Source organism: Myotis myotis, unplaced genomic scaffold, assembly GCF_014108235.1.
Source record: "Myotis myotis isolate mMyoMyo1 unplaced genomic scaffold, mMyoMyo1.p scaffold_m19_p_9, whole genome shotgun sequence".
Lineage (NCBI taxonomy): Eukaryota > Metazoa > Chordata > Mammalia > Chiroptera > Vespertilionidae > Myotis > Myotis myotis.
Genome location: NW_023416401.1, coordinates 83,447,401 through 83,473,003, shown reverse-complemented (window position 1 = coordinate 83,473,003; position 25,603 = coordinate 83,447,401). Strand labels below are relative to the sequence as shown.

Sequence of the window (25,603 nt, the reverse complement as noted above, 5' to 3'; positions counted from 1 at the left end):
TCTAGCACCAGTGGGCTGCCAGTTGGATTCCTGGTTAGGGCACATGCCCGGGTTGTGGGCTCAATCCCTGGTGGGGGGCGTGCCGGAGACAGCCCATAGATATCTCACATCACATCAGTGTTTCTCTCTCCTTCTCCATTCCTCTCTTTCTAAAAATCAATAAAAAAAATCTTTAAAAAAATGCAGCAAAAAAAGTTTGGGCCCCAACTGGGGATCCAACATGTTCCCCCAACTCCGAAGGCCATTGGCTGGGCAAGTCAGAACACCCCATCTGAAATAGGAAAGTCCTGGCTGGCAATTCTGACTTGGTTGTCTTCTCTCTGCATGACCTTGGCCAAGCAGAAGTCCCCAACCTTACCAAGCTGGCAATAACTAATTGCCAAGTAGGTGGGCGCAAAGCTGTACAGCTCCTTCCTAGCGGGATGTATGCCTACGGGCACGTGATTCCGATTCTCACCTGTGAAATGGGGGTGGGGATGGCAGTGCTCCCTGGGGCTGAGGGGAGTTTCTAGGAGGCGATGTGATTGAAGTGTCAGCGCTGGGCTGGGTAGATGCTGGGCCCTGGGGGGCGCTGAGGAACTTGGAGGTGTCCTGACTTCCCCAGGGCACTGACTCCTCGGAGGAGAGAGAGTCTTTGCCGCAGCCTTTGATGAATCCTGCGCCTTAGGAGAAAACGGTCCAGAAGGAAGAGGCTGGCTGTCACTGCAGAGGAGCCATCGGCCGCGTGCTGGTCGGTGCTACAGCGAGTTATCTCACTTCCGCACGCGGCACGTTGTTCTGACTTGAAACCCTCACATGGCCCTGCCTCCGCCCAGAGCTTGCTGGCTGCAGAGGCTTCTGGGTGGTCCAGACTCCAGGGCTGGGAGGTGCCCAGTGCGGTGCTGCCTCTCAGGAAGGCGGGGCCTCCCCAGGTGTCCTGCTGGTCCCCACGGCCCCTGAGCCCCCTGAGCCAGGGTGGGAAGATGCAGCCTGGAGAGGCAGCGAGCATGATGGATGCCTGCGGCTTCCCCCACAGAGGGACTTCCTCCTGCCTCCCGCCCCAGCACAGGAAGCAGCCAGGTTCCTCAGAGCTCGGGCCAAACCCGCTTCCCCAGGCTGCTGGGAGGTTTGCTTTTTTGCTGATTGCTCCCAAATTGAGCTCAGGGAAGAAGGTGAGACTCCACCCTGGGGCTCTTCCCGGGATGGGTCAAGGCTGCATCTGCTTCCCCACCTGGAGCACAGCCCGACAGGGTGCCCCCAAAGCAAGAGGAGCCGCCTCTGACTCCCCTGAACTGTTAGCATGAGCTTCTTCCAAAACAGGGAAAAGAAGACATAACGGGATAATTATCTCCCGTGTTTCAGCAGCTACCAGCATGAGGTCGATCTCACTTTTCCGTGCCCCTCGCCCCAGTAACTCTACATCAGATTCCAGATGGCATCATATTTTCTAATAAATACATTAGTATGTAGCTCTCAAAGATAACGAGAAAAATCAAATGGCACTATCAAACCTGAAAAAGAACAGTTACTTACTTTCAAATGTCCAGGGTTCAAATTCCCTGCCCACAAGTATCTTTTTTTAAAAAAAATCCCCACTTGAGGATATGTTTTTATTAAATTTTTTTTTTTTTTAAGAAAAGGAGAGAGAGAAAGAAACATCAATCGGTTGCCTCTCGTATGGGCCCCAACCGGGGGACAAACCCACAATGTAGGCATGTGCCCTGACCAGGAATTGAACCCGAAACTTTTTGGTGTGCAGGCCGATGCTCCAACCAACTGAGCTACCTGGCCGGGGCACACGTATCTTTTTAATGGTTAACTTGTTTGAACCGAGATCCAAACAAAACCCTCACATTGTATTTGGTTGACATGGCCATTCCGGCTCTTTTATTCTTAAAAGCCCCCGTCAGTCTGTTTTCTTGCCCTTTATTTCTTGCAGAAAAAGGTTTTTTCTTGCGCAGTTGCCCACAGTCTGGATTTTGCCAGTGGCATCTCTGTGGTGTCTCTTAACGTGCTCCACTGTCCCTTGCATTTCCTATAAACTGGTATTTAGATCTAAAGCCCAGTGCCTTGGACTTTTAATTTTTAAAATCTTTATTGAATTTACTGGGGTGACATTAATTAATAAAATTATATAGGTTTCAGATGTTCAGTTCTCTAATATATCACCTGTATATTGAATTGTGTGCTCACCACCAGGTCAAGTCTCCTTCCATCACCATGTATCCCCCCCTTAACCCTCTGCTAGCTCCCCCTCTCCCCTGACCTTCTGGTAATCACCATACTGTCGTCTGTGTCTGTGAGTTTTGTTTTGTTCTTTTCTTTTTAACCCCTTCACCTTTTTCACCCAGCCTCCCCTGACAGCTGTCAGTCTGTTCTCTGTATCTATGAATTTGTTTCTATTTTGTTTGTTTGTTTTGTTCATTAAATTCCACATATAAGTGAGATCATAGGGTACTTGTCTTTCTCTGACTGGCTTCTTTCACTTAGCATAATGCTCTCCAGGTCTACCCATGCTGTCTCAAAGGGTAAGATTTTCTTCATTTTATGCAAAATAGTATTTCAGTGTGTAAATGTACCAGAGTTCTTTTACCCACTCATCTACTGACTAGAGGCCCGATGCATGAAATTCGTGCAGGGGGCTCAGCCCTGACAGCCCCGACTTCGGAAGGTCGTCCAGAAGGTCGTTCGGCTGTCCATTCTAATTAGCATATTACATTTTTATTATTGTAGGTGGGTACTTGGGCTCCTTCCAGATCTTGGCTATTGTGAGTAATGCTGCAGTGAAACAGGGGTGCATATATTCTCTTGAATTAGTGTTTCGGGTTTCTTTGGATATATTCACAGAAGTGGAATCGCTGGGTCATAAGGCAGTTCCATTTTTAGTTTTTTGAGGTAACTCCACGCGGCTTTCCACAGTGGCTGCGCCAGTCTGCATTCCCACCAGCAGTGCATGAGGGTTCCCCTTTCTCCACATCCTGGCCAGCACTTGTCATTTGTGGATTTATTGATGGCAGCCATTCTGACAGGTGTGAGGCATCACCTCACATGCCTCATTGTGGTTTTAAATGGCAGCTCTCTGATGGTTAGTCGTGTTGAGCATCTTTTTATATGTCTGTTGGCCATCTGTATGTCCTGTTTGGAGAAGTGTCTATTCAGGGCCTCTGCCGTTGTTTAATTGGGTTGTTGGTTTTATGGGTGTTGAGTTTTGTAAGTTCTCTATAAGTTTTGGATAGTAGCCCCTTATCAGACGTATCACTGGCGAATATATTGTCCCATTCGGTGGGTTGTCTTTTGGTTTTGTTGATGCTTTCCTTTGCTGTGCAAGAAGTTTTCTGTTCAATGTAGTCCCATTTGTTTATTTTTCTTTTGTTTCCCTTGCCTGAGACTTTTAATGCTTGTGTTGTCCTCTGCAAAAGAAATGTATCAAAAGCAGACTGTAAGCTACAAGCGGAGCAGAGAAATTGCTTTTCCCGAATTAGCATTTGGGACCCTTCCCGCGCCCTAATCTGAGGTTTGGGGAAAGCGTTTTCTCAGCGGGGCCTGTCCTCGTCACCAAGATGCGTTTCAGAAAGCCGGCCCGTCGCATGTCATGTTTGTGGAGCCCTGTCTGGGTGAGCTTTCTGAAGGGAAGAAAGTGCCCGCGGAGCCCAGGATTTATAAAGGTCCTTACGAAAACAAGCCTGCTGGGGCATGCCTGCCGAAGGGGGACGCTACATGAGGGCGCAGAGAAGGGACTGTAAAGATTACAGGAAGGGGCTGTGTACCTGTGTGATCCCAAAAAGGAGGGCTGCGGGTCTGACACCCGCAACGGGTGACATCGCTCCATTGCCATGGAGAGAGGGGGAATGCCATTATGACCAGGGTTGGCAGGGGCCGCTGATTAAGTGTGCCAGCTCTCTGGAACATGGCACCGAAATCAAAGCTCCCGGGGAAAAGTGTAAATAAAGAACCTGTCAGTCAGTAAGGTATTAATTTTAAATCTCTGGCCCGGGCCAAGGGTGGCAGGGGCCCTTCTGTCTTCAAGGGGCAGTTCCCATTTGGGGTTCAGATCGGCTGGAAGACAGGTAGAAATCGGCGCTCCAGGCTGTGCCGGGGGTTGTGGGACCCAGTCGGGGCGAAGCTCTTTGGGGTGCTGGCGTCAAGGTGAGGGGTCTTTGCTGAGGATGAAAAGAGGGAAGGTGGCTGTTCTCCCACCGGTGTGCTCTCGTGCAGGCCTTTGAGGGAGCCATGGGTTGAGCGTGGCAGCCCAGTTTCTGAGGGAGGATGACCTGGTCTATTTCTGGTTAATTTTTCTGACCAGTTCTTCTCCTTTTGGTGCGGAAGCCGCCTGGGTCCTGCTGTCATGCAGGGCATGGCTAGTGTGGAGGGACTGTCTTCTGCTGGAAAGGGAGCTCTTGAAGTCCCGGTTCAGCCTCAAGGGGCTGGCTTCTAGGATAAATAACTTATTGGGCACCCATGCGGTGGAATGCCACCCAATGTTAGAAGAGAAACCGCGGCCGCGCATGACAGGGATGAGCCTCAGACACAGTGCTCAGCGAGAGGCGTGACATGAACATCGTTTGATTTTTATTTCTGTGACAGTCAAGAGCAGTCACACCCCAGTCCACGGTGAGACAAGTGGGGCTCGTGGGTCCCCCCGGGTGAGGGCTGCTGGCTGGGCGGGGCCACAGGGGCGCCTCTGGCAGGGAGGACATGTTGCATATCTTGCATGGAGATAACCGGGTGCGCACACATGTAAAAAGACACGAGATGTGCCTTCAATGTTTGTGCCCTTTGCTGCATTGAAGTGATGTCTCAGTGTGAATCCCAGCTCTGCCCCTGATGGTTTTGGTGAGTCCCTGCACCCCGAGCCTCAGTTTCCCCATTTGTAACAGGAGCTGACAGTGCCGGCCTCCCAGGCTGATTGTGAGTTGTGGAGAGGGGAGCAGTGCCCGTGAAAGCGTGCGGCACAGGGGACATCCGCTGTGGGGATGAGTAGAAATAGGAAGGTCTCTGAACTTCTTGAAGGCAGGAGGGCCCCGCTGAAGGACTTTACATCAGCAAGAGGTGGTTCTTTTCACCCCAGTTTGAGACAGCGTCTGCCAGATGCCCGGGCCCCGCTGCCCGCCTCCCGACACTGACCCTGAGGCACGCAGGTTGCAGATTCCACACATTTCTCTAACCCTCTGCACCGGGAGTACGTGTCAGTGGGTAGGTGTATGTGTTTTTGCAGACAGCCATGCCAGCAGCCCGTCTGCAAGGCTCGTTGCTTGCAAACTGTCCCAGGTCCTGTGTCCCGGCGCCTGGCCTGGTGGCAGGCTGCCTGGGAAGCAGGACCAAGCCCTCCTTCTGCCCTGTCTGGTGGAGACAGACAGCTGCCTTACGTGGGGCAAAGTCAGCAAAAAGCAGAGCATCCGAGGTGGCTTTTTCCAGTGGCTCCACAGTGTGACACGGTAGTAAGCTGCCCCCCTCCCCTTTCTGGACCTGATTTATCTGGATGGAATTTCTTGTCCTTTCCTGCCCTGTGTCTGCATGTGTCATCTTTGAATGACGGAGCGACAGCCTGATTCTCCATCGTTATTAATACACACGGTCCATCGAGAGGGAATCCAATACTGTTGTGCGTATACGCATGGGGGGGCGGGCTCCTTGGAAAGCTTGCTGAGTGTTGGGTTTATTACTTGATGGCATTTTGTAGCTTTGCAAAGGCCTTTCCAGTAGGTGCTGCAAACCGCCAGATGAAAAAGCCATCCACCTTCTTGCTCCTTTTGACCACGCCCTGCAGCCCCGAATGCACAGGAAGTTACGAGAGCCTTGGGGGTGTCGGGAGGCAGGATCCCTCCCCTCCGTCTTCTCCCCTTTCCTCCAGCTGCACGCACGTGTGCATCTCCAGGTTCGGGCATCCTAGGTGCTGCCATGGCAACAGACTGTGATGTCTCAAACCCACAGCCTGGGACGCGCACCACCTCGGGGTGTGAGCTCATCGAGGGGTGGCTCTGCCACCTCAGAGGAGGATGGACGCAGCCCGGGGGCCCTGCTGCTGGTCCCAGGGCGTCCGGCCTCCAGCCCCTGCCGGGTTTTTCTCCTTCACACCCTTCGAGCCTGAAGGCACGGGCTTACGTTGCCCCCTCCCTCAAAGGACAGCCGCCTCCTGCGGGTTCCCTGGCTGGGTTTCTATTTCAGTCACTCTGTTCTGCTTCCTGAAAATTCCACCCGCCGGACTTCCCAGAGAAGACCTTCTCTTGGGTTCCTTTTTTCAAAAGCGATCTGTCGGCTGGTCAGTTGGCACTGACCGGCGGCCTCAGACTTGGCCGTGTGTCCTCGCGGGTGAGCAACAGGCCACAGGAGGCTCCTGGAGGGCCGGCGCTGGCAGGCCCACCGGGAGGCCTGAGCGTGGTTTTTAAAATAATTCTTGACTCAATCCTGGGGCAAGTGGAGGGGCTGCGATTATTGCAGAAGGAAGGAATCAGTGTCAGCTGTCAGGGCAACTTCCTCCTGGTGGGGCCCCCGGAGCAGTTACTATTCTGGGGCACCTCATTGCCCTGTGTTGGGGTGAAAGGGTCACCATCCAGGAAATGGCCCCTTTCATGAGAAGCAGGGTAGGTAGAGTAGTGGGGGGGGGGGGAGGAGGAGAAGAAGACCCCGCTGCCTGAGACTGAGTCCCAGCTCTGCCACCCTGAAGCTGTGTGACCTTGGGCAAATGATTCACCCTCTCTGGGCCTCATTCCCCCTATTTGTATCACCTGCTTCCTAGGGTTCTTGTGAGACAAACATATATTAACATTTATTAAATACACACAGTGGCTCTTGGAATGGAGTAAATGGTGAGTTTGTGTTTAGCTACTTCCGTTTTTGTTCCTGTGAGTAGCTCCCTGAGTCGTTCACACTTTAGTAAGACTTAGTGGGTCAGCTCCCAGGTGGCCCAGGGAGAAGAGTCCAAGGCGTGGGATGGAGGCGGTGGGGGAGGCGTTCTTCACCTACCCCACCTGTTTTCTGAAGGCTCACAGAATCTCTGCGAAAAGAATTCCCAAAGTGTTAATGAATCCATTTGATTTTTATAAGAATGTCTTCTCTTTTAAACAGTGTTTTCAAAGGCGTTGCGTGCTAGTGTGTGTAAAACAAAGCAACGAGAAAGGGTAGAATTCTCACCGAAACGATCCTTCTTTCCATATTAATAATAGACAGATGGGCTCCACTAATTGAGTCTGTAGTCTCTGTTTTTCGGGCTTTCTGTGGATTAGGTGACCCACGAGGTTGGTATTGTCACCGACCTCATCGCCATGTTATGCATGAGGACTCGGGGGTCCCCCAGGTCACAGAGCTGGGGGCTGGGACAGTGGAGCTGGAGTCCCCTGACACGGTGTGTTGACTGACACCTGGACCTCAGTGCGGACCCCTTGCTGAGATGGGGTTGGAGTGGCCTCCCCAGCCATCCTGTCCTGCAGTTTCTGAGCATGGCCAGAGGTCTCCCCAAACCTTCACCAGGGCCCTGATGTTGGATGAGCAGCCGGGAACTTGGTGAAAGGAAGGGTGAGGTCTGCTGCAGGAGCGACTTACCTGCTAGGGCTGACAGTGAGCACATGTCCCGGCTCTGAGTCACTTCAGGTTTGAGGCATGACTCACAGGTTGAGCTTCCAGCAGTGTGTGCCTCCACGGCATGCCGGCTGTGCTGAGGTGCCGGGCGGTGAGCACAGGGCCGTGGTTCTCAACTGGGGGCCGTTCTGCCTCGCAGGAGACACTGGGCAATGCCTGGAGACATATTTTGGTTGTCACAGCTGGGAGAGGGGCGGAGATGCTACTGGCTTCTAGTGGGTAGAGGCAGGGATGCTGCCAAACACCCTCTAGTCCCCACAGTTAAGAATTGCCTGGTCCCAACTGTCAGTGGTGCTCAGGTTGAGAATTCCTGGCCTACTGGTTGAGGGCGCGCTCAGGTCTGCCTAGGTTCAAGCTGTGAGACTTCAGACAACTTAATTCACCTCTCTGTGTCCTCATCTGTAAAAGGGCAGCAAACAGTGCCTACCTTCTAGGTTGTTGTGAAGATTAAATAATGCACTACATGTAATGGGCTAACAAAAGTGCTTGGCACTTAAGCTCTCAAAATGTTAGCTGCTTTTCCTATTTTTATTATTATTATTGTTGTTATTGTTGACCCCTGTCTGCCTTCAGAGAGCTCAGTCTAGTGGGGAGACAGACAAGGGAATCTATAATCGATAGACTTTACCAGAATCTAGATGACTCTCCGTGTTCTAGGAACACGGAAGAATTGTTGACTGATTCAGCCGGGAAAGTAAGTGAGGGCCTTCAGGAGGACGAAGTCCAAGTGGAATCTTGATGGACAAATAGTGGCTTGCTAGGCTAGGTATGGAAGGGAATTCAGGGCAAGGGGAACAGCATATGCAAAGGCCTGGAGGCACAGAGGACCGAGAGCAGCAACCTTTCAACCCCTCATCACTGTTTCCACTTTATTCCTGTTGAAGTACTGATGCCCCCAGTGCAGGCCAGGGACCTCCCATGGCAGGTGAGATGGATTCACGTGGTCCCCTGTTGAGGACCTTGCATATAATGAGAGCCATCTCCTTCTCTTTGAACTAGTCAGAAGGAATGGAGTCTCAGTGAGATGCTACTGTGTCTTTAATGCCTTCCTTTCAGACACTTGCCATTCCCTCCTCCCTCTAGCTTTAAAAATGGTAGGCTCTCTGGGGTCACGAAACGTCCTACATCTTGACTGTGGGGTGGTTACAAGGGTGCACAACATTTGGCAAAACTCATCAAACTCTGCACTCCCAACCTGTAGGTATAAGTTATACCTCCATAAAAAAAGTGCATAGGAGGGAGAAAAAGAGTGGGCCCCAGGCTCCGAGCCTTTGGCCGGCCATGGTGTCTTGCTTGAATTTAGTAACTTTTATTTTTATTGTACTTTTACCCTCCCTTCTATTTATGGAGTTGACACTGATTTTCCATTTGTGGTAGTGGTGTAAGTTTCCCCTTAAAAAAAAAATAAAGTAGTATGTGAGTGGATTTAAATAGAAATATTAAGTACATAATATTTACTGGTGGTACATTATTGCTACAGCAAAGATTATGCAAGTGTCACAAAAGCGAGATTTTTGGCCACGTGTCTGAGAAAATGTGGTGGTTCTGAGATGAAACTGGCTTCGCCCAGTGCCACGCGTGGATCCCAGCGACTTAAAGAGAGCGGTGTGCGAGGCTGGCAGTGTCAGAGCAGCGGCGAAGGCTCCTAGCTCCTTACATGTTTTAGTGAGGAGCCATTTGTCTGATATTCAGAGGACCGAGGATTTCATGATTATAAATTACCTTCCTTTTCCTGCTTGCTGTTCAACTTTCACAATCTGGGGGAAGAAAAAGAAAAGAAAAAGAAACTGCTGCTTGGATGAATTAAAACCAATGTAAACGTTTTCAGGCTTTTGCTTAGCAAAGCAGCCTTTCCGTTCGAAGCGGCTGCGGGGAGTGTGAGTGGTGTGTGTTCGCATGGCCGAGTTCTGTGACGTTTCACATCAGCCCTGCCGGGGTGTTTCTGATAAGCTGTAATACAGTTTTTCTGATAAGGCCGGAATTTTTGCTAAGAGACCTTTTGTGTTTTGTTTTGCTGGTTCGCAGGGTGGTGGATTATCAGGATGTTGTTATGGATTTGAGGTTAATCTCTTTGTAGATTGAAAGCCTGTGCTCTCTTACCTGCCAGGAAGGGAGTGTGTGTGTGTGTGTGTGTGTGTGTGTGTGTGTGTGTGTATGCGTGCACGGCCAAATTCAAATTTATGTTAATCTGCAGCTTCGCAAGAACTCTAGACCCTGCAGATTCAGCTAGAACAGCAGAGGATCTCACAGCCAGAAGCAACCAAGGAGATTGGTCCCTGTTAGAGATGAGACGGTGGAGACGTACAGTTGGTGGGTGGGGGACTTCTCCACGGTCACACAGCTAGTTAGTGGCAGAGTAGGACTAGCCCTCAATTTCCTGCTTCCTAAACCAGGGTGTCATTACTGTATATTATGTTATGCCACGGCCACCTTTAAAATAAAATAAGAACATGTTTCTTTGAGGAACTGTGCTTCTTTTCTCAAGGTCATACAGAAATCAGGCCTCTGTCTGCTAGGCCACGGCTGCCGAATGACTTAGTTCCCCTCGCTGGAGTAGTCACTGTTTCCTGTGACTTCCAGCAGCAGTTTGTGTGTGTGCACACTGTATGCATTTTGCTTTTCTGTTTTAACACTGTATCTTGAAGTTATTCCATTTTCATGCAGAAAGAACTTTTTTATCCCTTTTTATCTTCTTTAATTATTTTTTAATTCTCACCCGAGGATATGTTTAGAGAGAGAAAAGGAGAGGGAGGGAAGGAGGGGAGAGAGAGAGAGAGAGAGAGAGAGAGAGAGAGAGAAACATTAATGTGAGAAACACTGATTGGTCCCTTTCCATACGCATCCTGACTGGGCTAGAGCCTGCAACCTAGGTATGTGTCCTGACCGGGAATTGAACCTGCAGCCTTTCGGTGTAGGGGATGATGCTCCCACCAACTGAGTCACCCAGCCAGGCTTCATCCCGTTTTAAATTACCTTCTTCGAGGTTACATCTTTCTATCATTTGGTATAGATATTAGCATCTTTGAGTAGTAGTTTAAAAATTTCACATAGACTTTTCTGAGCTCACTTTTATTTACTCGTTCACCCAACCAACAAATAGTTTTTTGTTTGTTTGTTTTTTGTTTTTGAGGGTTTGCTTTGTGGGCAGGTCCTGTCCACATGCTAGGAATACAGTGGGGAGGGAGAGAGTCCTCACGGAATTGACTGATTGGTGGGGGTGGCCTGGAGGTTGGGGGAGAGCCTGGCAATAGATGAATAACACCAGAATTACTTAATTGTAATGCATTGGATAGTGCATGGAACAGAACAGGGAAGTATGAATGCGGTCTGATGCAGTCAAGGAGGTCGGGAAACCCTCCCAAGCACATGAGGCTTTACCTGGAGGGAATGAGTGGCTTTAGTTATGTGGAGAAGGGCCTGGGTACGGGTGGGGAGGAGCAGTGGAGGTGGAGGGAACAGCAAGTGCAAAGGTCCTGCGGCAGAAAGGAGTGTGATGCTTTCTGTGAACAGGAAGATAGCCAGTTTGGCTGGAGTCCAGTGAGAGAGGTTAAGCTAGAGGGGCAGGCAGAGCCCAGCCAGGCTGGCCTTGTTGAGGTTATTTAACTTTCCCCTAAGACAGGAGGGGAATGTCCGGCCCATGGGCCATATAAGGACCATGAAATCATTTGGTTTGGCCCAGCCAAAGCATTAGGGGTGAGTTAATTAAATGTTTGGCCAAACATAGCAGGCTAGTTTTTAAGTTGATAATTTTGTATGGCCCGCGAATGATGTTATAAATATCCAAATGGCCCTCGCTGGTTTGGCTCAGTGGATAGAGCGTCGGCCTGCAGACTGAAGGGTCCCAGGTTCGATTCTGGTCCAGGGCACATGCCTGGGTTGCGGGTTCAATCCCCAGTAGGGGGCGTGAAGGAGGCAGCCGTTCGATGATTCTCTCTCATCATTGATGTTTCTCTCTCTCCCTCTTCCTTCCTCTCTGAAATCAATAAAAACATACTTTAAAAAAATCCAAATGGCCCTTGGCAGAAACAAGGCTCCTCACCTCTCCCCTAAGAGCTGTGGGAAGCCATTTCTGAGCTCTCACCTGGGGGTGGGAGGCGCCGTCTGGACCCTATAAGATCAGCTCTGCTAAGCCCGACAGCATCTCCAGGATGGCCTGGAAGGGGAACCAAGGAGGTTGAAAGTCATTTGTGCAGCCACCCTACTCCCCCAAATGGGCCAGCCACACAACTTTAGGATGAGGCCCCCTGTCTGCCTGGCAGGCCCTTGGGCATATATATTGTCACTTACTTATTTGCTCTGTCACTCAACAAAAGTGTATGGACAATCTCTAGTGCCCGTGCTAGGCGCTTGGCAAACAACGCTGAGTGATAATAGACATGGTTCCAACCTCAGTGGAGTATAGACCCTAGTGCAGAGTCACAAACTTCTACAAAGGGTCGGATAGTGGATTCTTTAGGCTTTGTGGGCCATATGGTCTCCGTCTCAGCTACCAACTCTGCTGTTATAGTGCAAAAGCAAGCCATAGACCATACGCAAACAAATAGAGGAGCAGCTGCGTTCCAATAAAACTTTATTTATAAACACAATCTGTGGGCCGGATTTGGCCCAGGGGCTGTAGTTTGCCTACCCCTGATCTAGTGGGATGGAATTCCCTAAACAGATAAATATCTGATGTGATGTGAGCTGGTAGCTGGTGCCAATGGAAAAAGATGTCAGGGAAAAGGGGTGGAGAAAGACACTGGGGTGAGGATAGAGATGGTCTTTTTGATGGGCCAATCTAAGGAGGTCTTGGCTGAGCAGGTACGTGAAGGAATCAGGGAAGCGGCCAAGTAAAGACCTTCGGGGGAGAGTTTCCAGGCAGAGGGAGAAATGCACTCAGGAATTCAGAGGCAGACTGCTTGATGGAAAGCCAGGTGTCCCTGGGCTGTTGCTGAGTCAGGTTGGGGAGAAGAGGGGACAGGTGGGAGGGGCAAGACAAGCCAGGGCCCGAGGACAGGTGTGTTAAGAAGTTTAGATCACATCTACTAGTATAATGTCCGGGAAGGCCTTTAAAGTGGATTTCAGAAATGGATGTTTCAAAAGACTGCAGTGTGGGGAACAGACCACACAGAGCAAGGCTGGAAATGGGGAGGCCAGGAAGAGGCCGCTACAGTGGCCCAGATGGGAGGGGACAGTAGTTTGGACCGGAGTGGCTGTAGTGGGGAAGGGGTGACACATGAATTTGGTTTATAATCAACAGTGGCGGTCAGGATTTCCTGATGGCTTGGACGTCAGGATGTGACAGAGAGGAGTCCAGGCTGAATGGAGGGGCCTGTGCTGAGCTGGGCAGGTTGGAGGAGGAATGGGTGAGGGGTGGTGGGAATGGATAGCTGGTTCCCTTGCTAATTCCAGTCTCTAGCCGTGGGGCCTTTTGAGGTGGCAGCAGTAGCCTGCGCTAGTCGGCTACTATGAGAGAAGCAATTAGGGTGTCTCCAGCTACTGGCATGGTAGTTTGGAAGACTCTATAGCCAGAGCCTTGCCTTTGGGGGGCCAAGTGGTTTGTCTGTGGGATTCCTAATCCTGCCAATTCTGTGGTTTAGGGTGAATCTCTTCCTCTCCCAGGGCCTCAGTTTCCTTATCTGTGAAATGGCACAAGATAAGACATGAGTCAGGAATTCTGGTTCAGAATTAAGCTACTTGTTATACTCGAGCATGGATATTTGAGGTTTGACCCCAGAGCTCCATGCACTCCAGGCCCGTGCATCCTCCCTCTGCCTCCCGTATCTGTGTCAGACATGTAGAGCTATGAGGTGGGCCTAGGTCTGAGTTTTTCAAATTGGGTGTCATAGCCCACTGGTGGGACAGTAAACCTGTTGAATGGGTTGTGACCAGCCTGTAAGAAAAGTAACCTCAGTTGTGTGTGTGTGTGTGTGTGTGTGTGTGTGTGTGTGTGTGTGTGTGAGTGTGTGAGATGAGGGTGTCGCATGTAGCAGGGTAAGTATTGTTTTGCGAAGCCTTTGTTTCAGCTGGGAGTGAATATGACGGCGTGAGCTAGGTTGTGAAATAAAATGCATTTCTTCTGACGGCCCCATTGAGACAAGGGTTTGGAAGTCACTAGCCAGGTGGTCATCCAGGCCTCCAGCTGACGCTTCCCAGCTTGGCCGGGCCATGCTCAGTGCACCTGCCCTCAAACCTTTCTGCTGTGACCTTGCCCTTCACGGAGCCTGGGATAAAGCAGCCCCCTTTCCTTCTGGTGAGGGAAGTAGGGTCCAGCCTGGGGTTTGGTGTGGTGGGGTTTTAAACAGTAAACAAACAGCAGGAGACAAACCCAGCCTGTGATTGATCTGCTTTGGGAGTTCTGTTCTAGAGGCTTAAAAAGACCTCCCCTCCCCCCTTCTCTTTCCAGAAGAACCGAATGCACATAAGGTCGCCAGCCCACACTCCGGACTTGCATACCATGACGATGTCCTGGACTATGGCCTCAAGCCATACAACCCCCTCGCCAGTCTCTCTGGCGAGTCCCCCGGCCGATTCGGAGAGCCGGATAGGGTAGGGCCCCAGAACTTTCTGAGCCCGGCCAAGCCAGCGGGGGCCTCGGGCCTGAGCCCTCGGATCGAGATCACTCCGTCCCACGAACTGATGCAGGCAGGGGGGGGCCTCCGCATGAGAGACACTGGCCTCCTGGGGGAGCAGGCGCCCCTGGCGGGGGCGGCCGCCAGCCCGAGGTTCACCCTGCCCGTGCCCGGCTTCGAGGGCTACCGCGAACAGCCGCTTTGCTTGAGCCCCGCTAGCAGCGGCTCCTCTGCCAGCTTCATTTCCGACACCTTCTCCCCCTACACCTCGCCCTGCGTCTCGCCCAATAACGGCGGGCCCGACGACCTGTGTCCCCAGTTTCAAAACATCCCTGCTCATTATTCCCCCAGAACCTCGCCAATAATGTCACCTCGAACCAGCCTCGCTGAGGACAGCTGCCTGGGCCGCCACTCGCCCGTGCCCCGTCCGGCCTCCCGCTCCTCGTCGCCTGGTGCCAAGAGGAGGCATTCGTGTGCTGGGGCCTTGGTTGCCCCGCTGCCCGGAGCCTCACCCCAGCACTCCCGCAGCCCCTCACCGCAGCCCCAGGACGACGGCGCCCCCGCTGGGTACCCCCCAACGGCTGGCTCTGCCGTCCTCATGGATGCTCTGAACAGCCTCGCCCCGGACTCGCCTTGTGGGATCCCCCCCAAGATGTGGAAGACCAGCCCCGCCCCGTCACCGGTGTCTGCCGCCCAGCCCAAGGCCGGCCTGCCCCGCCACATCTACCCGGCCATGGAGTTCCTGGGGCCCTGCGAGCAGGAGGAGAGGAGGAACTCGGCCCCCGAGTCCATCTTGCTGATGCCCCCGACGTGGCCCAAGCCGCTGGTGCCCGCTATTCCCATCTGCAGGTGAGTCGGGCTTTGAAAGTTGAATTGTTCTACGATTTAGTGTCAAGAGATGGTTTTCTGGCTGTGAGCATGGGGTTCACAGTTGGCCAGACTCTGAACATTTAAATTCCAGCTCTCCGTTTACTGGCTGTGAGACCCTGAGAAGGAAGTTAAATTCTCTGAGCCATAGTTTCCCCATCTGTAAAATGGGTATAGGTGTACATGACTTACTGGGTGGTGATTTTGAGGGTGTAGTAATAGGATGCATGTGATTGTTCATGTGGCACTTGGCTCATCATTCATTCATTTACTTAACAAGTATTTATCAAGCACCTATCAGGTGCCAGACACTGTTATAGGTGTTGGAGAGACAGTGATGAAAAAAGTGGGCAAAAATGTCTGCCTTTATGGAGCAGGCATTCTCATAAGCAGAAAGCAAGTCTTTATGTATGCATTTTGCTATCTTATTATAAGACTAGAGGCCCGATGCACGAAGATTCGTGCAAGAATGGGCCTTTCTTCCCCTGGCTGCTGGCACCGCCTTCGCTCTGCCCTCTGGCCTGGAGCCGCCTGTCCGCCTTCCCACGCTGCCCAGAGGCCCAGAGTGACTGGGGCGGCCGGAACACCTGCATTGTTGCCATGGCGACGATGCAAGCATCCCACCCTGTCCTGACCCCGGGCCTGTCGGCACCTGTGTATGCAAATTAACCCACCATCTTTGTTGGGTTAATTTACATACCCACTCCTGATTGGCTGGTGGGTGTCGTGAAGGTACAGTCAATTTGCATCTTTCTCTTTTATCAGTGTAGATGTCTTATTTGACATCTGCTATGTACCACAGGACTGCAATCAGTGATAGGGAAGCCCTAAAAAATAGGTGAGCCCTAATCCTTAGGAGTTTAAAAATCTTGATAAGCTGAAGAGTTGTAGATAGCAGCCTGTAAGCTTTGGACTCTCTTAGGACTGGATTTGAGCCCTGGCTCTGCCATTTACTGGCTGTGTGATCATGGGCATCTCTGGTACTGCCATCCTACTGAGCCCATCAGACATCACCAATCCTGCAGGACCATCTTTCTCACTGTACATTTTTTCATGTCATGCCCAGGGCAGACATCACTAATCAATCAGGACCTTCATTCTTACTGAGCACCTTTCTGGGCCTTGGTTCCTCCTGTGAGGTGAGGATGATAATAGTAACTTATCTCATGGTGTTTTATTTTAAGGGTTAGGTGAGATCATATTTATCAAGCTCTTGGCATAGAATCTGCACAAAGTAAGAGCTCAGAAACAGTGCAGCGTTATTGTCATAGGGTAATCTTTGTCTTCTAGAGGCAAAGACAAGCTCTGTGCTAGGAGACTGAGCTCCCAATAGCTTCAGAGTCCTGATAGGGACCACAATAATCACTGATATTTAAGGACTCTGTGCCAGGCATAATTCTAAGTATCTCTATGTATTACTACATTTAATTCTCACATAAACCTGGTTTCGTATTATTTTTATTTTGATGACAAGGAAAACGGGGCACACAGTCAGAAGCAGATATTAGTCTATCTGTTGTATTAGATGAAGAATCTGAAGCGTTATGCTATTATCATATCCTAGTGGTTTTCAACCTATCATTTGATTTTAGCATATGGGACTCCCCCTTTTCCCCCCAAATAAAATATTGAATACCAAAATAGATAATGGTAGAGAGAGAGGGTTTTGATTGATGTGGGGTTGAGAGTAGCCAAGGACCCTGCCCATTGGCCTAACCCCACACCAGACCAAAATGGACCCTGTAAAGCTTCCAGTCTGACTGAGAGCACTACTGCCATAGTAGGTCGGCCGATGTCCCTTAAGGAAAGGAATGTCTGGGTTCAATAGGGTTAAACAGGTGCCTATGTGCAGGGGACCCCCCCAGCTGTGGGCAGAATGTGCAGTGATTTCGAAGCTCATTTGGCTGCCGAGTTCTGAGTTCTGTGGCTCAGGTTTCACAAAGCTACCTTAGGACGTGGCGATCAAGACCAACCTCTGGCACAGGTTGAGAAACCAGGGCTCAGAGAGGTGACACGACATGCCCGTGATCACACAGTCAGTAATGACCACATTGGAACTTAGAGTCCAGGATGCCTGACTCCTCGTCCTTTCTGCTACAGATCAATCTCCAAATCATGGCCTCTCTAATGACTGGCAATGGGGAGGAGCATTAATATGAAATATGGTTGTAATACATTTATGTGAGACTTCATTGTTTATTTTGTGAAATCCTTCCCTCTCCATTCTGTGGCTTGATCTGAGAGGTGTTAGAATCCTTTGTCCCCTACCAGGTGTCAGTCTGTGCCAGCCAAGGGGATATTGGTAAGAATTTTCTATCAGATTGAGAGGATAGGGGCATTCAGGAGATCTCATGATAATATCTGCTCAAAGGTGTGTGGACAGCTCACCAGCCGAGGGCTGGAATTCCAATGCAGGATTTCAGACTGACCTCAGGGGTCTGATTCTTAATATTTTATTTCAGCTGTCAAAGTCTTATTCCAGAACAAACAAAATTTGATATTGATGCTTACAGACATCCCACTGAATCTCCCACTCACTAAATTTTTAATACTTCAAGAGACACAGGGGTGAAGTGATTTTTTTATGAGCCTTATTTTGCAAACTTAATTTTTTTTTTAACTTGCATAGATGATGAGAGTGGGAATATTTAACGTCAGTGGCACCTTGGTTGTAGGCAGCAGCTTGTTGGCATGTAACTAAGGTAGAATTAAAGGCATTGTAGGCACCCCAAGACTTCAGGGTAAGAGGGGCTTCAGGGGGCAGTGTGGTGGGAAGGAAGGATGGAGATTTGCTTGTGGAGTAAAGATATAACTGTAATTGGATTGAAAGTTCAAGTAGGACTGTAGCACTGCTGGAGTTTATGGGTTACCATCCCCTTCCGTTCTCCCCTTGATATGCCTCTGATAGAGAAGGGATGGAATTAGCTTCATTGCAAGCACTTAACTAAGTCAAGTGGATAATGTCAGCTTCTACTGCTCTAGGCTTAGTGGGAAAGCATAGCCTGATTGGATTGATGATTTCTGCCATATGTAAAAAATCAGGACATAGTGACACAAATCCATGCACTTGCAACTTCAAAGCTACAGTGAATATACAGAGATTCTTTGAAATAAAATTGCTCATTCACTCATCCATCCATCCGTGCATCCACCCACCCACCCACTGCATATTCACTGGGAACCTATCAAATGCCAGGCATTGTTCTAGAGTCATTCCATAAATGAGGTAATTTCTTGGACTGATTTTAAATAAATTAGTAAGATAATGAGGCAGTATGGAGTTGTGGATGGAGCCCTGGACTGGGAGTCAAGAAACATAAGTTGGAGCCCTGACTGTGTCTTGCTCTGTGATCTTGAAAAAATGTAGTGAGGTTCTCTGAGGCTCTGAAGGAATGAATAGTCTAGATAGATTGTCAAGACCTCAGTCAGCTCTTAAATGTCATAATTCTAATCACATATCAAGTGCCTGCTGTGGGTGCTGAATAGGGTTGAGATTCTATTATAAAATGAAACTTAATGGTATGCCCTCAAAGAACTTATAGCCTCAGATGTAAAGGCATGCATATCTAATATTGTAACTAACTCAGATTGTCTATAGGAAATAACTATTTATTTGAAATATACAATATGTACAGGAAAATTATAGCTAATAATTTTGGAGCACGTACTAGTATTATGATAGGATCTTTTATATAATCTCCGTATCCCCATTTCACTGTTGAGAAAATTAAGGCCTAAGGAGGTAGAGGCATTTGCTCCGTCACACAGGTAGTTAGAGGTGGTGCTGGGACTTAAACTTGGGTGTGTAACTCCAGTCATGATCTTGACCTTTACTCTTCATTTAATATTAGGGAGTCTGAGTGGTTTGGCTCATTCCTACCAAAACCAGACACCTTTCTGTGGTTGGATGTTTTATACTTGACATGATAAATAATAACTGTGACTGGAACTCTCCTCTCTCTAAAGTTTACTTTGAATTGAGATCATCATACATAGAAATGAGAGCTTGGCGGTGATACTCTTTAAAATTCCCAGAGAAAAGAAGGTCCGGCAGTTAGAAACACGCTAGAGCTAACATACTGTGAAATTAGCTTCATGAATTAAGATGTCAGTCACACTGTCTTCATCAAGACGAACGAGGAAGCAAAAAGATCTCCATCTTGTGAAGAGCCCCACCTATCATGCCTGAGAAATATGTGCCTCCCAACAGTCAGCGTTTTATTCTTATGCTCATTGGACATGATTTTCAGAAAGTGAACCATTTACGTTTATTGTACAGGTTACCTGATTCTGATTTATTGTACATACGACTGTTTCTGTTTCCTCCTTCAGTATCCCAGTGACTGCATCCCTTCCTCCACTCGAATGGCCACTCTCCCACCAGTCAGGCTCCTATGAGCTTCGGATTGAGGTGCAGCCCAAACCACATCACCGGGCCCACTATGAGACAGAAGGCAGCCGAGGGGCTGTCAAAGCTCCAACTGGTGGCCACCCTGTAGTTCAGGTATGGACTTGAATTATTTTTATTTTGTTTTATTTGTTACTAGGTGATTTACTTCTGCTAAACCACTGCCTGTGGCTTGTCAGGTTGAGGTCGGTGACTCAGTCTCTTACTCCTCTGAGGGACGGGGCATTTAAGATCGAATCAGTATCTGAAACGAATCAGCTACTAAGACGCCAGAGAAGAAAGTCTTCTTGAGCTGGATAAGGATAGAAATGACATTCATGCCCCAGCTATGTCTTCCCTTCTCTTTCTGAGCGAAAAACTGCTAGAGTTCTGCAGATGTGTGTGTACTGACAGAAGGTTTCTGAAGCCATCATTTTGTGTTTAAATTTTAGATGAGCGTGTATAGAGGAAAGTCAATATACTCTCGTAAAATATAGGAAAGTAGGAACAAATTAAAACTATGCATAGTCAGCCCTAATTGGTTTGGTTCAGTGGATAGAGCGTCAGCCTGCAGACTGAAGGGTTCCCGGTTTGATTCTGGTCAAGGGCACATGCCCAGGTTGCAGGCTCGATCCCCAGTAGGGGGCATGCAGGAGGCAGCTGATCAATGATTGTCTCTCATCAATGATGTTTCTATCTCTCTCTCCCCCTCTCCCTTCCTCTCTGAAATCAATTAAAACAAACAAACAAACAAAAACTATGCATAGTCAAACTACCTAAACTAACTGTTATTAACATTTTGATATATTTTCTCTTGCCTTTTTTCTATTCACAAACATGGCAATATCTACTACTGTACATTTATATACTTGATGTTTTAGTAGTTTGTACTCTGATTTTTTAAATTTTTTTTTTTTTTTTTTTTTTTTTACTTTGTACCATGAGCATTTCCTCCTGTTTTTTCTTAGTAGTTATCTTTTATGTCTGTGGCTTTTACTTCAACCTCAGATCTTTTTTTTTTCTTCTCAAAATAAGTACAGTGTTCTTTCTTCTCCAAAATGTTTAGGGTTGAAATATTCTTAATTTTATTGTCTGGTTAACCAGCAACTGCTGACTACTGCCCACCAACCAACCCAACCAGACCTTCAATACATTTAAATTAATTTAACATTTTTTTGGCATTTGCCTTAAAGTGTAAGTATCATATGGTAATAATTTTATATATGATAAGAATCCAATGCAGTGTACATCAGAACTCTCTAGAGTTGTTAAAAATACAGATTCTTGAGTATCACCTAAAACTACTTAATTAAAAGCTACATGACATGAGTAGAGTTCAGATAACAAACCACAAACCCTAAAATCTTGACAGACACTTTGGCTATATACACCTGGTTAAAGACTTTTATGATAATACTAGTGGCCAGGTGTATGAAATTTGGGCCGGGGGTGGGAGTGGGGGAGGGTGTCCCTCAGCCCAGCCTGCACCCTCTCCAATCTGGGACCCCTCGGGGATGTCCAACTGTTGCTTTAGGCCCGATCTCTGTGGGACCGGGCCTAAACCAGCAGTCAGACATCCCTCTCACAATCTGGGACTGTTGGCTCCTAACTGCTTACCTGCCTGCCTGCCTGATCGCCCCGTAACCACTCTGCCTGCTGGCCTGCTCACCCCCAACAGCCACCCCCCACCCCCGTCGGCCTTCTCGCCAACAACTGCCCTCCCCAGCTGGCCTGATCTCCCCCAACTGCCCTTCCCTGCCAGCCTCATGGCCCCCAACTGCCCTCCCCTGCCGGCCTGGTCGCCCCACGCAGCCTGGTGTTCAGTCGTTTGGTTGTCCCTCACTAACCCCCCTGCCAGCCTTGTTGCCCCACTCAGCCTGTTCGGTTGTTTCGGATGTGACGGTTGCTTAGGCTTTTATTATATAGACTAGAGGCCCGATGCACAAAATTCATGCAAGGGGCTTGGCCCTCGCAGCCCCAGCTTCATCCAGAAGATCGTCCAGACAGTCATTCTGCTGTTTGGCCATCTGGTCTAATTAGCATATTGTGCTTTTATTATTATAGATTAGGAGCTTTTAAATCCTGGTAGCTGCTTTTTCTAAATCTGACATCACAGACATCTTGGGATCTGTTTCTATTCATTGCTTCTTTTCCTTGACCACAAGTCACATTTTCCTCTTTCTTTGCATGTCTAGTAATTGTTGATTGTATTTTGACATTGCCATGATAACATATACTGGACACTGTAGAGACTCTGGATTTTGTTATCTTCCTCTAAAGGTGTCCTTAGTTTAGGATGGGAACCTCCTGGCTTGGAGGATGGCATTAGTCTGTGTGTTGGAGTCAAAGCCTTTGATAGGAATAGGGAAACTCATTCAAAACAGATTAGGAAAAGGGGATTGTATGAGGAGGCTATGGGGCTATTGCACAAAACCAGGCCAGTAGATTCAACTCAAGAAGAACCCAGGCTTGGGAAATCACCCTCTAAGTCTTACTTCTTTGCTTAGTCAATCCATTCAACAAATGAGTTCATTCTGCAAGCATTTGTTGGGCACCTACTTTTTGTCATATGCTGAACCTGATACTGAAATACAGTGAAGAATAAAACAGAAGTTATGATCTCTTTAATCATGAGCTCGTGTTCTAGAGGGAAAGAGCCAATGACTAGTCACACAAATGATAAAATTCGAAACTGTGGCAAGTGGCCTGAAAGAAAAGTGTGGGGCTCTGGGTGGAGGAGCCAATGTAAGTGGGAAGAACATCTGTTAAGATTTCCCTGAGGAAGAGATGTAGGCGGAACAGCATGTGCAAATGCCCAGAGGCAGAAGGAGCAGAAGGAGCCACGTCAGAGGACCATCGGAGGCCAGTGTAACTGGAGTCTGAGGGGCTAGAGAGAGAGTGGAGAGAGGCAGAGCATGCAGGGCCTGGATAGCCACGGAGAAGAGTTTGTGAAAAGCAGGAAAGAAGCATGGTCTGACTTAGGCTGTGATAAGACCCCACTGTGATTGCTCCTGTGGGGGTAGTAGCTGAGATAAGGAGAAGAGTTAGGGGGCTCTATCCTTTCAGGGCTTCTTCATCCTCTGATCACTCAAGAGATGTCTGTTGAGCGCTACTATGTACCAGGCACGGTTCTAGATTCTGGGACAGGGTGTGAACAAACAGCCAGAAGTCCTCACCCTCACGAGCTTACAGCTGAGCAAGGTAGTAATAACAGTAAACTCTCAGTGAGCACTCACCGCATGTCAGAATCTGTCCCAAGTGCTGTATGCGTCAACTTATTTAACCTTCACCAGAGCCCCATGGAGCAGGTTGCAGTCAGGTTAAGGGGATGTCAAGGAACTCATTCAAGGTCACAGTTACTGAGTGGTGGATGTTGGATTTGGACCCTGGGGTCTGGCTGCACCACTTTCCTGCTCCTCTGCGTCTCTTTGCAGACCAGCTTTCCTGCCAGTCACTCTCACCAGGCCGAGAAAGCCCGGTGGGAAATTGCCCACGCTCCCCGCCTATGAATTGTATATGCTGTTCCGATTTCACCCGCCTCACCAGCTCATTGGAGTCCAAACCCTGATTCTCAGGGAAGTTCTAATGGGCCTTGGTTGGGACGGGTGCCGTCCACTGGTCCAGTTAGCTTGGCCAGTGAGGTCCGGCCACGTACGGTGCTCACCTCTGCTCACTCATTCATCATGGCTGGGGCCGTGGGAATTTCCAGAGAACGGGCGGGATGTGCAGTTCAAAAGACTGCTGTAGAGCACTTGAAGGTCACACCCCTCCTTCCAACAGCCCCCAAGGATCGTTCTTATTCTTGCTCATAACTTTGAAAACTCAGTGTATGACTGAAAAATTTGTAGCCATATCCTCAGAAAACACAAAGCGAAGTTTCTTTGTTCATTTGCGTAGTTTGTGTGCTCTTCAAAAATGAAACGTGCAAACCCCCGGTTTTTAGCGTAGGCAGTCGGGTTTTAATGTTTTCTTTGAAAAATGAAGAAGAGAGAGACCTTAAGAAACAAGTGATCTTAAGCGTTAAGTAGGTGCGAAAACCCCTTTTGAAATCTGGAGGGTACCCCCGTGTTCCCAGAAGAGCAATGAAGCCCCCTTTTGTACCTTGCTAGAACCTTCTGCTGGTTTTTCTCTTGATCTCTGTCTCTCTCTTTATCTCGCCATCTGTTCCTATTTTTGTACTGAACCACGGCTCGCTTCCCCCCTCAATCACCCGTCCCCACCCTTCTCTCTTTTATTTGCCACACTATGAAACTTAATCTTTTTGTGCATGCCTAGTGGTTTTATGCCCCTCTTTATGTGAAAATAAAACAAATACAAGATCATTTCATTCTGTTCCTTCACATATAAGATTTAAAATCTTAAGCATATATCACGTTCAACTTTTTTTCTTTTTTTTTTTTTCTGTCCTGAATGTCATTTAGTCTTGGAAGAAAGTTTGCTCCAAACTTTAAATGCTTTTCAGACCTCATGACTCATTCCTTTGACGAATATTTTGTTGGGACCTACTGTGTGCCAGGTGCCAGTAGTATAATGAGGGGTGAGATGGACACAGTCCCTCCCTGATGGAGCTCAGATGGGGGCGGGGCGTGCAAAGTAGACCAGGATGGTTTGGCGTGACCATTACTGAGGTGCAGGTGGGTCAGGGAGGCCAGGCAAGGGCAATCTGGAATGACACGCGGGCTCTCAGGTAAGTTGTGATGGCTGATGAGGAGCTCATCTGTTGGATTCACAACCTGGGGGTAACTCCTTCAAGAAAACCATGCCAAGGGGGTACTTGGGAGACCTGCATTAGAGGGAGGGCCTTGCTGAGGAGGTGACCTACCAGCTGGAGCAGGTGATGGAGCCAGCAAAGAGAAGCATCACGCTCTGTCTTGCTCTGTCTTGCTGTCTTCTTTTGGTGGTGGTAGGAGCACATGCAAAGGTCCCAAGACAGGGGAGAACTCGTGTGTCTGAAGAGCTGAAGGGCGGCTAGTGTCACTTGAGTTTAGCCAGGACATGCAAGACTCAGAAGCCAAGTTGGGGAGCTAGGATTTTAATCCAGGGCAAGGGGAAGGGAGTGACAAGTTTTGAGTAGGGGTGGAAGGTGATTCTGATTTAATATTTTTAGGCTCACTCGGTCTTCTCTCTAGAGCAGTGGTTCTCAACCTTCTGGCCCTTTAAATACAGTCCCTCATGTTGTGACCCAACCATAAAATTATTTTCGTTGCTACTTCATAACTGTAATGTTGCTACTGTTATGAATCGTAATGTAAATATCTGATATTGCAGGATGGTCTTAGGCGACCCCTGTGAAAGGGTCGTTCGACTGCCAAAGGGGTCGCAACCCACAGGTTGAGAACCTCTGCTCTAGAGAGTGGGTTAGAACAGGGGTGGGCAAACTTTTTGACTCGAGGGCCACAATGGGTTCTTAAACTGGACCGGAGGGCCGGAACAAAAGCATGGATGGAGTGTTTGTGTGGACTAATATAAATTCAAAGTAAACATCATTACATAAAAGGGTATGGTCTTTTTTTTTTTTTTTTGGTTTTATTCATTTCAAACGGGCCGGATCCAGCCCGCGGGCCATAGTTTGCCTACGGCTGGGTTAGAAGGACTGAGGAAGGAAGCAGGGAGGTAACTCCATAGGCTGTGGCAGTAGCAGGTGAGGGATGAAGGAGGTGAGGATAAGGAGGTGGCAGTGGGAGGAGCTTCAGGACCTGGTGCTGGCTTGGGGTGTGGGAGGTGAAGGGTGGTGCCACCTGCCATATGGGAAGACTTGGGGAAGAAGTTTCTTAGGGGAAGATTACGAGTTCAGTTTGGGGTTAGGAAGAAGGAAGGGCTTGTGAGGCATCCAAGCAAAGATGTCAAGTAGCAGTTAGATATGGGAGCCTGGGGCTCAGAAGCTGAGGTGTGACTTTCTAACTCTCTGGCCTGTGATGGCACAGGACCGCCGACACCATCATTGGCGGGCTTGGTGCGCGTTGCGTGTGTGGGTTTATTCCTCACACCCTCTGTAGCATCTCGCAGCTCCTCAGAAGCAATGAACTGAGCAGAGAACCAAAGAAGAGGTTGGAGAAACAGGACCACACACTGACAAGCTCCTGGGGGCCAGGCAATGAAAGTAAATGACTGAATTGGCCAAATGCCAGGGAGCAATAGGGAGTGGTGGGGAGTAGGGCACAGCAGACTATATGCCTCGTCTCGTCTCAAGGAGGCAGCTGCTCTTCAGCCCCCATGGGCTGTGCCATCTGGGAATGTGGGCCCA

At 49.0% G+C, this 25,603-nt stretch overlaps 1 protein-coding gene across 5 annotated transcripts in view; it reads left to right on the top strand.

The window, feature by feature from the left end:
* The window catches only part of NFATC2 (nuclear factor of activated T cells 2), a 149,340-nt gene that overhangs the window by 18,417 nt on the left and 105,320 nt on the right, over positions 1-25,603 (top strand). For 3 of the 5 annotated variants that reach the window (XM_036322457.1, XM_036322454.1, XM_036322456.1), the window contains exons 2-3: positions 13,940-14,954; positions 19,305-19,476. In XM_036322457.1, coding sequence (XP_036178350.1) covers positions 13,940-14,954; positions 19,305-19,476 — 1,187 coding nt within the window. The remainder of the gene's footprint in view (positions 1-13,939; positions 14,955-19,304; positions 19,477-25,603) is intronic. The other 2 variants (XM_036322458.1, XM_036322459.1) reach the window with 1 other exon arrangement.